General features: G+C 39.1%; 1 protein-coding gene across 7 annotated transcripts in view; it reads left to right on the plus strand.

The window, feature by feature from the left end:
* OSBPL8 (oxysterol binding protein like 8) overlaps positions 1-12,709 on the plus strand; it is a 385,291-nt gene that overhangs the window by 341,446 nt on the left and 31,136 nt on the right. For all 7 annotated transcript variants that reach the window (XM_089674075.1, XM_089674076.1, XM_089674080.1 and 4 more), the window contains 5 exons: positions 4,265-4,346; positions 5,885-5,983; positions 6,505-6,601; positions 7,991-8,089; positions 8,170-8,267. In XM_089674075.1, the coding sequence (XP_089530201.1) occupies positions 4,265-4,346; positions 5,885-5,983; positions 6,505-6,601; positions 7,991-8,089; positions 8,170-8,267 (475 nt within the window). The remainder of the gene's footprint in view (positions 1-4,264; positions 4,347-5,884; positions 5,984-6,504; positions 6,602-7,990; positions 8,090-8,169; positions 8,268-12,709) is intronic.

Raw genomic sequence — 12,709 nt, forward strand, 5'->3', positions numbered from 1 at the left:
ACACATGCAAGGTGGATGGAGGAATCCTTCCAGCTGTGCCATTGTACCCTGACAGCAGGACTATTCCACTGTTAAAATATACTAATGAACAGCTGCAATATGGATTGAGGAATCCTCCCTGCAATGCTATTGTGTTCTGACAGCAGGACTCCTTTACTGTCAGAATACATTGGCTTGCGAGTCACTAATTGACAAAAGTTTTCCAACAGTTCCGTTTGACAGATCGACTTCTGTCGAGCGGGAACAGCCATAGATGGATCAAAAATTGGCCAGTCGCTGAGGAACTGGCTGAATTTCGATCCATCTTTTGGCAGCTTAAAGGTAAAAACTATTTTCCCTGGAGCCAATCATGATGTGTAGATATGCTGCAAAGATGGTGAGGGACAGGATTTTTCCTTTTGTCTGCAATTTCTTACAGAAGTACCAGTATGGAGTATGAGGACTGCATAGACTCTGCATTCCCAAACATTCCAGAGTTTTTTATTACTGGCTAGTGATATTATATACAAAGTGCTTACAGAAGTACCAATATGAGATCCTTTATAATGTCTCTGCCCAAGGCTTTTGTCAATGTGTAATAAATGTTTTATACATCTGTGTACACATTTGTTTTTGTCCCTAGATGAGTTTACAATCTCACTTCACTGCCTCAGTCATATACATATGAACATATACTAGGACAGCTAATGGACAGAACAGTGGCTAAATCGTTAGCACTTCCGCCTGGCAGTACTAGGGTCATGGTTTCCCAACCACGGCACCACCTACCTGGAGTTTGCATGTTCTCCATGTGCCTGCATGTACTCAGGTTTTCTCCGACACTCCAAAGACATGCTGGTAGGTTAATTGGCTCCTGTCTAAATTGGCCCTAGTATGCATGAATGTAAGTCAGGGAATTTAGATTGTACGCCCCTTGAGGGTTAGGGACTGATGTGAATGTACAATATATATGTAAAGCGTAAATTGACGGCGCTATATAAGTACCAGTAATAAATAAATAAAATAAAAATAAACTAATATGTGCTTGGAGTATAGTGAAACCAAAGCACCCAGGAAATATTCATGCAAACGTAATGGGAACATGCAAATATCATGCTGATTGAGTCCTGGTGGGGTTTGAACCAATGATCTCAGGTCTGCAACACAGGGTGCTCTGAGGGAATAAATGATATGGATATAAATAGGGAGAGCTATCATTGAAATACTATCAGTTGTAAATATTGTTATATGTAGCTGTAGCTTTGTTTCTTGTTCTTGCATTCTCAGAAAAAATGAAATATGGTAGAAATGCGTATACTGGCTATGTAAAACTGGCCTTGGCAAGAAAATGATAGGGAGCTCTGAAAAACATGTTATCACTATAATAATCATCTTGTGTATTTTTCTTCATATGCCAAATTACCCATCTTGCTGTTTATTGTTCTCTGTGCAGCTGAGACACAGTACCATAACACTCAAGGTACTGTCATTTAAAGCCTGTACATATGTGGCAGCTAAGAAACAGCTCTCTGCTGTCTGGATGGAAACACTCATGCATGGCAAAACAAAATTTATTTATGGAGTGTTTAAATGATGCCATAATAAGTGTTGTATAGTTGAAGTATGCAATTTGCTAGGAAAGCTACTGTATATTTGTGACGCATGGTTTGCTTTTCCTAAAAAATGATAGTACCTACCTCCATGTACAATTTTAGCTAGACCAAGGTGACAGTTGTAAATGCATTGGGCAAATGTGAAGTAAATTGTATTGAAAAGAATATTTTAGTCAGGTAGGTTTTATGAAGAGTTTCTTTGAGTTTCCTCCTACATTGCATAAATATGTACACATGGTACTGGGATTTCTATTGCTGTCTGTATGCCTATTGGGGTGGATCACCTCACTTTTTGCCAGGACAGGAAGCAATAAGGAAACTCCCCAACAGGGACACATTCTTAGTATATCGGGGAAGGGTTAGAGCATCAACATTGTTTTTTATGGCTCGCTTTGTCGTTCTGTCCCAGTGACAGCTGTATTTCTCATTTCCATATGGGCGTGAGAGACAGGAAGTGAGGGAAAATCATCCCAGTTGCATCACAGAAAATGTATCCAAAAATGTTAAAACTCAATGAAAAAAGATATGTTGAAGTTTACTTAGATGTGATAGCTATATTAGGTAACTTTTTCATGCAAATATTATTTCTGACGTGAAAATACCAGGTGATATTGCCAGAAATACAGTGTCCTTGCCCCTCTTCCCTCTGTAAACTACTAATATTCGATCTGCCATGTATGGAGATGAACAAAGGCAGACATTTGAAGTCCAACCTGGGAGACAACCCTGGCTCCCTTGATAGGTATAGTGGAGCAGTGAGCATAGCTACTCTAAGACAGAAAGTGGTATTATCATGATTATTAGGTGAAATAAATAAAAAAAATAATACAGCCATCTCATGTAAGGACTGGTAAACTGCAGTATATTAATTTTGTGTTTTAGATACACTTTAACTTTTCCCCACCCTATCCAACACTAACAAAAAGTTAGCTGGAGTTAGTTGTTAAATGCTGGAGTCATAGTCCCATATTAGACTGCCAGCTTGTTGGTTTATAGAGGTCCCATATTCAGAAGAGCATGTAAAGCAATAAATGCAGCAAAATAGGACTTCTGCATTTCCAGTCATGCCTGGCAGAAGCAGAAACACACATATATAAACCATCCACTTCAAAATTGAAACCCCTCTTTTCAGATTCTCAAAACTGCTTTACAAATATGTCAGACATATAATGCATAACACCAAGGTAAGCAAGCCCTAAGACCCTCTATATATAGGCAATAGTCTCACTGAAAACAATGGGTTGTGAACCATCAGGCCATCTCCTCACAACTTACTGGGGCCAATTACATCTTCCTACTGATTTTCTTAACTGATAAAACGTGCAGCATTTTCTGTTAGTGTTTTTCTACCTTTTATTTTCATAGGAACAATTGCATTTGGCACATGTTAAGAAAACTGTGTGCTAATGAGCAGGTCAGAAAGCCTTGTTACCATGGAGCATAATTTCTACAAAGCCTTATCTCTTGTTTGGCCTTTATAATTGAAATTTACCACATTACTTACAAAGACTGAGACATATATGGACCCCCTTAACTTTTTCTATGGACAGTGATTATATTGTAAACTCTTAAATGAAAAAGGCTAACATAATTATTTTTGTATTGCTTATGAACATATGCCAAAAACAGCTCTACTGAAAACGTACTAGTTCCAGAAAAAATAATACTTTTTTTAATTTTATATCCACAAACTTTCTTTTATAAATAGGCAAATAATTACTATGAAAGAATAGTCAATCTTTTCTAGTAGATTTTTTCTAGATTCTTGATTTAAGGTCAGGGTTGCCAACTGTCAGTTAATTTACAGACAATTTTTAAAAATCTGTGTTTTTTTTCAACTGTCTGTAAATATTAGGGGCTGATGGTTTGTCATGCTGTGTTTGACTTTTGTAAGTGTAAACCAGTCAAATTTTTTGTTATGGATATTGTCAGTGTTTCCATATTGTGTTTATACTGTTTAAATATTGATTGTCTTAATTTTTAATATCATGCTGTCCGTTAATGTGCGCTGCCAGTAAATTTTCCATGTTTTGTCAGTAACAAAATTCTGTGAAGGTTGGCAACCCTGTTTAAGGTACACAGCAAGGAAGTATACATAAAACTTTGAACGGGGTAATCATTAATCAAACAACAGTACGTTCTCCGTACAAATTCATTATACTGTGCCAGGTTATTTTTCAAACCATAAATATCAAGTATCTGGATACTAGGTGAAGCCAATGCTGTGCCACTGCCCAAGATGGTGTATACTTCCGTTGGCATGTCTCAGTTTTTAGTTACAGGGAAAAACTTTCAAGTAATATTTAACAAAGTACCCAGATCTGCTTTGCCTGTAGCAGAATCCTTTTTGACCAGGCTAATGATTGAGTTACCCTTAGAAGCACCCCAACGGGGACACAGACAGCAAACAGTAAATACCTGACAGGGAGCCTAACCCCTCTCCACTCTATCCAAAATTAAAATAAAAAAGCAAGAATGGCTTTCTTTACACTTTAAAACAACTGTGCTTAGTAACCAAAAAACATGTAATTCATTCAGAAATATATTAATGTATTACCATTATATCTAAGTATTTTTGGGAGTTCCCATAAAAGTTTGTAGTATTTTTTTCTACCACTGAAATCTGTAAAGACTTGCTGAAATACCAGATGTGTTTTTCTTTTTGTTACCAGAGCGGCTCTAGAAGAAAATCCCTACAGCCGGATGAAGAGAGTAGTGAAGTGGTATCTGTCGGGATTCTACAAAAAGCCAAAGGTTTGATTTGAGTAAAATTTATAGTATGTCATAAGATATTTTCATGCTGGAACATTTGTTTTCATGTCCTTTAAAAGTGAGCCGTGAAAATGCTAAATTGCTGTCTCTAACACTAAGGAATCTAGTTATAGCAGAGAGCAGATACCAGTTTCCTTTTTCTGCTGGACAACACAATGGAGTTGATTTACCAAAACTGGAAAATGCAAAATCCAGTGCAGCACTACATAGAAACCAAACAGCTTTGATGTTTTATTGTCAAAACTTAATTGAACAAGCTGAAGTTAGAAGCTGGCTACCATGTATAGTTGCACCAGATTTTGCACTCTCCAGTTTTAGTAAATCAACTCCAATGTTTTCTTAGCACTTCATCTTCATTTTATGTGCCATTCAAAAGATGCAAGCCACAGTGTGGAGCTAAATGAGAACTTCATGGTTCGAGAAGAGACTAGTCACATGACTTTGTCAGGTTTCATGACCAGAATCCTGCTCATTTGTAAAGCACACCAAAGTACATGTGTGGTTTTTTTTTTTGTGTTTTTTTTTAAGCAGCAATATGGCTTCAGTAAGTCCGTACTGCCACTTTATAAATAGACTTTAAGTGTCAGGCATTTCCACGTACCTGCATGCCCTTTCCAGTACCAGAAATTTCCTAAAGGCAAGCAGCGCCTAGCTTCTTCACCTTCCTCATACACATTATTATTGGCCCGTCACTCTCATGGGCAGCATCACCAACTAATAATTTGTTGGGAGAGGCCAGGATAGCTTGTGAATACAGGAGCTGGGTGATATTTGGCTTCTGTGGCATACTCAAGGAATTGGAAAAAAATACGAAACAAATGACCTTGACTCTAGATAGTAGACAGTTAAATAACCCCTTCACCTATCCCTCCATTTGGTTTTCAATTTGATAAGACTTTTTCTGAGAAGAAATATTGGACTGTTGCAGCTGTGAGAACAGGCATGAGTAATGTGCCAAACCTCTCGCAAGTGTATTTCAGAATAACTGCACAATTCATTTTTTTTTTTTTTACCACTGTTTTTGTGAAATGATTTTCTGCATATTGAGTATCTAAACAAAGCTGAAAAGCAGTGCAACACTGAAACATTGCAATGTGAAGGACACAGACGTGCTGGTGATAGAAAAAAAAACCTTAAAGCATTTCCAGCAGACAACAAAAATAGCAATGCTGTCAAATTTCTTCTTCCATTACATCATTTTGATTGAAATAGGGCATTTGATAGTTAAAGTCCAGGTAAAAGTAAATTTTTCAGTGCAAAACAGTGCTGGATCCTTGTATCATAGCTCAACCATTTCTATGGTTTTGTATAAAAAGTTCAACTTAGTCTATTAATCTAATGTATGTTAGTGTTATTAGTGGAACAGAAATTAGAGAGACTATATCAATCCGAAAATTGTAGTCTGCTTTTCATTTAGAGTAAAGTAATACCTTAGTAGAACAATCCTCGGTATTTAGAACATTTTCCCAGTGTAAATAACTGCATGTATTTTAAATATGTTTTTTTATTTGCTTCTTAAGGGTCTGAAAAAACCTTATAACCCTATTCTTGGTGAAACCTTCCGCTGCTTGTGGATCCATCCAAAAACCAATAGCAAGACCTATTACATTGCTGAGCAGGTATGGACAACTTTGCCTAAAGGTTTTGGTACAGCTGTTGGTTTACCTTGTCTGTATTATTTGCCCACTATTGGGAATTTAATATTCCTGACATAAAAACTTTGCATCATATACAGCAATTAATATATTGATACAACACAAATGGCAGAAAATATTTAGCAGCCTCCTGCTGGAGCAGACAATGACACTAGCCTGCACAGTAAAATGCAGGCTAGAGTGAACCTAGTTTAAGCCCTCATTCACACATCCTTAAGTCACTGTGACTTGCTTTCAGCCACGGACAGCCCTGGCTCTTTTCAGCCTATCATTCAGTTGTACAGGTTGACTAGCCACTGCTGCAGGTATACACGAGTACACTAGCCCAACAACGGTCATCTGGTACATGTGAATGAGCTAAAACCTGCTTTGTTTAGTATGTTTTCATTTTGATTTACATTATAGTCTTTGTTAGGTCTGACAAGCTTTGGTAATCGTATATAATTATTTTGAATCCATGACATTACTTTGAACTTCATTACTAGGTTTCCCATCATCCACCAGTGTCTGCCTTTTATGTCAGTAATCGCAAAGATGGATTTTGTCTTAGTGGAAGCATTCTGGCCAAATCAAAATTTTATGGTAAGTGAGTCTTATCAGTTTCATCAATGACAGGGCTTTGTACAGCAGTTAAAATAGACCTAGCCCATGATATTTTTTTAATGTTAAATGATTGTGTGGTAAGTAACGGATTAACTCTCAAAGGAATCACAGCACTTCATCTTTATTTAATTTTACATTCTTTTCTGTCTTAAAGTGATTCTAAAGGCTCAAGATTTTTTTTAATCTTTCTGTATTCTATGCATGAAGGTAAAAGACCTGTGTGCAGCATTTCCCCCAGCCCCTCCTAATACTCACGTAAGCCCCCTCTCGATCCAGCGATGTGCACTGGAGTCTCAGCTATCCTGGTACTCCTTCTCATTGGCGGAGACAGAAGCAGGAGCCATTGGCTCCTACTGCTGTCATTCATAGTCAGTGAGTCAGTTAGAAGAGAGATGGGGCGGGGCTGAGACATGGCTCCTGTGTGAATGGACACATGGAGCAGCGGGTTCCCGCATAGCAAGCCGCTTGCTTTGGGGGCACCCGACAGAAGGGAGGAGCCAGGAGCACAAGCAGCGGACCTGAGTAAAGGAGGATCCGGGCTGCTCTGTGCAAAACCACTGCACACAGCAGGTAAGTATAGGCATGCTTGTTATTTATTCTTTAAACAAAATAAGCCTTTAGTATCACTTTAAATCTTTATTCTTTCATTTCCCTCTGAAGGCTTGTGTTTGTCTTCTTTCTTCAGGAGCCATCCAAGGCAGGCTGGTCTTTGGAGAGTGAAATCCTGTAAATCCTGGGGTCTCAGCAGAAGTCTTTGTCCTTGCCTATGTGTACATATCTCACACAGATCAGCACTCTGTTCCTGCTTCTCAATCTGTGTTGATATAGCCTGCCACCAGATGCAATCACTTGCTACTCACAGGCATGCTGCATTTTATCGCAGCACACTGTGCCGAATCGCATGTTCTATACACTTTAAATAAAGTTTGTATATAAGAAAAAAGCAGTGTGATGCACTGAATCACGCACCACATTGCCCTCATCCAGGAACGAACAGCTGCCAGAGCGGTAAAGTGCTCCATCAGCTCTCTGTTCCCTTATGAATTCACTCAAGCCTTCTGCTGTGCAGCCTCATTCCTAACTGGCCACAGACCGGTACCGGGATTGGGGACATCTGCTGTTAGACTCTTTGCACACCATCATCCTAATCCCTTACATGTGTGTTGGTGCTGCTTGTAGGCTGACAACGTTGCAGTAAACGGAGTAGGTGTTGTCACCCTGGGACAGGAAGTGTCTGTAGATACATCTTGCTGATATAATTTAATTGAAAGCAAGACCTTTACAAATGTACAACATATGTGACAATACATTTTGTTTAAGCGTTTGGGTTTAGATAGACTTTAATTGTTGGACGTTTTTGTCCCACAGGCAATTCTTTGTCAGCTCTTCTGGAAGGAGAAGGCAGACTAACATTCCTTAACAGAGGAGAGGACTACACGATGACCATGCCATATGCACACTGCAAAGGTAAGATTCCTTCTACCTATTAATATGCTATGGCATTCTTATATCTTGCAGATAGAATACCTATTTATGTGTCTCTACAGGAATTCTTTATGGCACAATGACTCTAGAGCTTGGAGGAAATGTCACCATTACCTGCGAGAAAACTGGGTATAGTGCCATTCTGGAGTTTAAATTAAAGGTATGCATGCTTTTATTTTTAGATTTTTATAAAGTGGTTGCTTTATTAGGCACACCAGCAACTGTCATGTAAATGTCTAACAGTGAATGGTGAGAGTGTTTTATGAAGTTGGCTACAGAAACAATTGAATACTATCCATGATACTTTTTTTATTTGCACTAACATACAATTTTGAGGACAAGCTTTCAGGGAGTGTCCCCTTCTTCAGGTCGTGTCCCCTTCTTCAGGTCCAAGCAGTACTACTCACAAAGTTAGCAGAATGTTAGAAGAGATGAAAGAAAAAAAAGAAAGAGGCTAGAGATAAGATGCAGTCAAAGCGAGGGGGGAGGGGTGGGGGATACTACAGTCACACAGAGGGAGTCAAGCTACAGCTAATAGTTATAAAAATGTTGGATAATGATTGAGGAATCCCATGTCCAAATTCAGGCCATTATCTCTTGTGTCAAATAGAATTATCATTCTTAGTTCAAACGTTCTTCTTTCCTGAATGGATTTGAAATTTCCTTTAAGTACTAAAACATTGAGGTCTCCCATTGTGTGGCCTGGTTGTGCAAAATGGTGTCCTACAGGTGTGCAGAAGTCATCTTCTTTATGTTCCTTGATGGTATGTCTGTGCAAATTCATCCTTGTTTGCAACTTCTGTCCTGTTTTGCCAACATAAGATCCTTTGCTGCATTTTCTGCACTGGATAAGATACACAACATTACTAGAGGTGCAGCTGTATGATCCGGAGATATTGAAGATCCCTTTTGAGTGTCTGACACTTTTTGATGGATTGATTTGATTGCACAGTTTGCAGCGTTTCTTATTGCAGGGTTTGCTTCCATTATTTGTGACATTATCAGAAGGACGTTTCCTATTGATTAGTTTATTTCTGAGGTTGGGGGGTTGACTGAAAGCCAGTATTGGGGGTTGCTGGAATATTTCTTTCAGAGTTCCATCCTCTGTTATGATGGGTTGTAAATCTTTGATTATTTTTCTTATACCTTCTAGTGCTGGGTTGTATGTGGTTACTAGAGGTACACGGTTGTTTGTTTTTTTCTCCTTGTACTGAAGTAGATTTTCTCTTCGGGTTCTCAAGGCTGTGTTTATGCTGGTGTTGATAGTTTTGTCCTTGTAACCTTTCTTATGGAAGGAGTCTGCTAGTGTCCCGAGATGTTTATCTCTGTCTCTTGGGTCAGAACATATTCGGTGGTATCTGATGGCCTGACTGTGTATGATGGCACGTTTCGTGTGGTGGGGGTGGAAGCTAGAACTGTGGAGGTAGTTGCATCTGTCAGTGGGTTTCCTGTATATTGAGGTGTGAAGCGTATCATCCCTGATGTATACTGTGGTTTCTAGGAAGTTGACGTGTGTGTTTGAGTATTCCATTTTTAGTTTGATTTGATGGATGAAAAGTGTTGATCAGTGAGTAAAATTGTTTTAGGTTTTCTAAACCTGTCGCAAATGCACTAATACGGCTACAATCAATTCAAACATGAAGTTGGCTAAGAATTAATGAGATATACAACATTGTGAGAGATGAATATAGACTTTGCTTGATTGATGAACAGGATTAATGTTCTTTTCCTTTTTCCCAAACACACAACAGTTTTGCTGATATGCTGCATTTGTTCGTATTTGTAAAGTTTGGTTTTACTTATGGGTCATAAAAGGAGATGGCCACTTTCTACTAACACATGGGCCCTGTGAGGGCTCTGAAAGACCTGCCATCCTGATGTATCACCGATAAGTGGTAGTTTATGTTTTGGGGTCGTATTTGATATGTTCAAAGGGAGATCGCACAAATACTAAAAAAAAAAAAATCACAATAGCGAATCAGATCAATTCTTTGTAATTGTTTTATGCAAATAAAATTACTGGAATGTTTGAAAATTTCCATTGGCATCCCTTTCTGTGCTTAGCAGTGTATCATATGCTATGCAGAGGAAGGTCAATTTTTTTTTTCTTTGCTTTTGTATGAGCATTTGTGTTTTAAGATGTGTATGAGGCTATTTTATCACAAACATTTGGACAGCCGTTTTGAGAAAAAAATGATATGCTGCCATTGTTGATTTCTTCCTGAAATGCTATTGTACAGCCAGGCATTTGATTCTCTGACTTTAGTTATTGTAAATCACTGAGAAGGAGTAGGTACATTGATTTTCACAATATCCACCTATATTGTTGTTGATCTGGTAATGAACACTGCTCTATGAAACTGATAGCCGCTGAATATCTATAGGAACAAGACAATTAAATGAGTGCAATGTATATCTCTGGGCAGCAATTGTAGTATTTATGGTCTCTCTTTTATGCCCCATATACAGTACATTCATAAAATATTCATACCCCCTTACTTTTTTCAATTTTGCTATGTTGCTGCCTGATACTACAATTGTCTGAATTCATTTTTCTTCTTATTAATCTACACTCCGTACACCATAATGAAAAAGTGAAAACAGAGTTTTGGAAATGCTTACAAATGTATGAAAAGGGAAAAACTGAAATATCACATTGGCATAAGTTTTCAGACCCTTTGCAACAACACCTAAAATATAGCTCAGGTACCTCCCATTTCTTTTGATCATTGCGGAGATGTTTCTAAACTTTGATTGAAGTCCACCTGTGGTAAATTAAATTGACTGGACATTATTTGGAAAGGCACACACTTCTCTATAAAAGTCCTCACAACTGATAATGCATACTGTGTCAGAGCAAAAGCCATGTGATCAAAGGAACTGCTTGCAGAGCTCAGAGATAGGATTATTGCAAGGCATGAACTGGGGAAGGCTACTAAAAAATTTCTGCTACACTGAAGGTTCTCAAGATTCTCAATTGGAATAAGTTTGGCATAACCAGGACACGTACAAGAGTCGGTCACCGTCCACACTGAGTGATTGGGGGAGAAGGGCCTTAGCAAGAGAGGTGACAAAGAACCCGATGGTCACTCTGACTGCACCCTAGAGATCCTGTCTGGAGATGGTTGGCCTTCTGGAACTTTTTCCCATCACTGCAGCCCTCCACCAATGTGGACGTTATGGCAGAGTGGCCAGACAGATACCTCTCCTCAGTGAAAAACACATGAAAGCCTGCTTGGAGTTTGCAAAAAAGCACTTGAAGAACTCTGACTGTGATGAAACCAAGATTGAAGACTGTTTGGCCTCAATTTTAAACATTATGTCTGGAGGAAACCAGGCACCGCTAATCACCTGTCCAATACCATCCTAACAGTGAAGCATGGTGGTCAGCAGCAAGGAATGGGAGACTGATCAAGGCTGAGGGAAAGCTGAATGGAGCAAAAAGTACACATATATCTTCAATGAAAACCTGTTCAACAGTGCTCAGGACCTCAGACGGTGCCGAATGTTCACTTTCTAACATGGCAGTGATCCTAGGCTCACCGTCAAGACAACACAGGAGTGGCTTAGGGACAACTCTGCGAATGTCCTAGAGTTGCCCAGCCAAGTTTATACTACCCGAATAAACTTGACTTGAATCCTATTGAACATCTATGGAGAAACCTGAAAATGACTGTCCACCAATCCAACCTGACTGAGTGTGAGAGGATTTGCAAAGAAGAATAGCAGAAATATCCCCAATCCAGGTGTGCAAAGCTGGTAGCTTCGTAACCAAAAAGACACGAGGCTGTACTTGCTGCCAAAGGTGCTTCAACAAAGTACTGAGTAAAGGGTCTGAATTTTTAAGTACATGTGATATTGAAGTTTTTTCTTTTTAATAAATTCTCGCACACATTTCTAAAATTGTTTCAGCTTAGCAAATGGGTATAGAGCAGGGGCGGACTGACCACTTGGAATGGGCCTGGGGTCAGTAGGGGGCCCAATGAGATGCCCCTGGTACCTTTTTCATAGGCTTTTTTGAGTTTGGGCAAGGACACAGGGGCCCCATGATCCCCTATTGCCCGGGGGCCCCATGAGTTGTCAGTCCGCCCCTGGTATAGAATGTAGATTAATGAGGAAAAAAATGAATTTAAACTGTAGTGTCAAGCTGCAACATAACAAAACTGAAACATTTGAAGGGGATCTTATTAAGTTATGAATATATTGTATATCTTAAGGATCCTCAATGTGTAAAGTTTAAAAAAAATATTGCCCTGGAGTGAAGCACACTGTAATGCAGGCCATAGATGGGTCGAAAATCGGCCGATTTTTCGGCCGAAAATAAAATTGGCCGATTTTCGGATCGTTAGTGGGCTAATTGTTCGGCCGTTTTTCGGTATTTTGGCAGATTTTTTTTCATCGGTAAAGTTGGAAAAAAATCGGCCTATTTTGCCGATCGCCCGATTTTCGCGGCAATGATGGGCAAATCGGCCGATCTTTTTACCGATAAAAAAATTTGCGCATGAGCAGTGACCTGCAAGAGGAAGACAAAAAGAAGAAGAGGATGAAGAAGAGGAGGAGGATGAAGAAGAGGAGGAGGATGAAGAAGAGGAGGAGGATGAA

This window comes from Staurois parvus, unplaced genomic scaffold (assembly GCF_062004578.1).
Source record: "Staurois parvus isolate SC_StPar_1 unplaced genomic scaffold, SC_StPar_1.0 ptg000147l, whole genome shotgun sequence".
NCBI lineage: Eukaryota > Metazoa > Chordata > Amphibia > Anura > Ranidae > Staurois > Staurois parvus.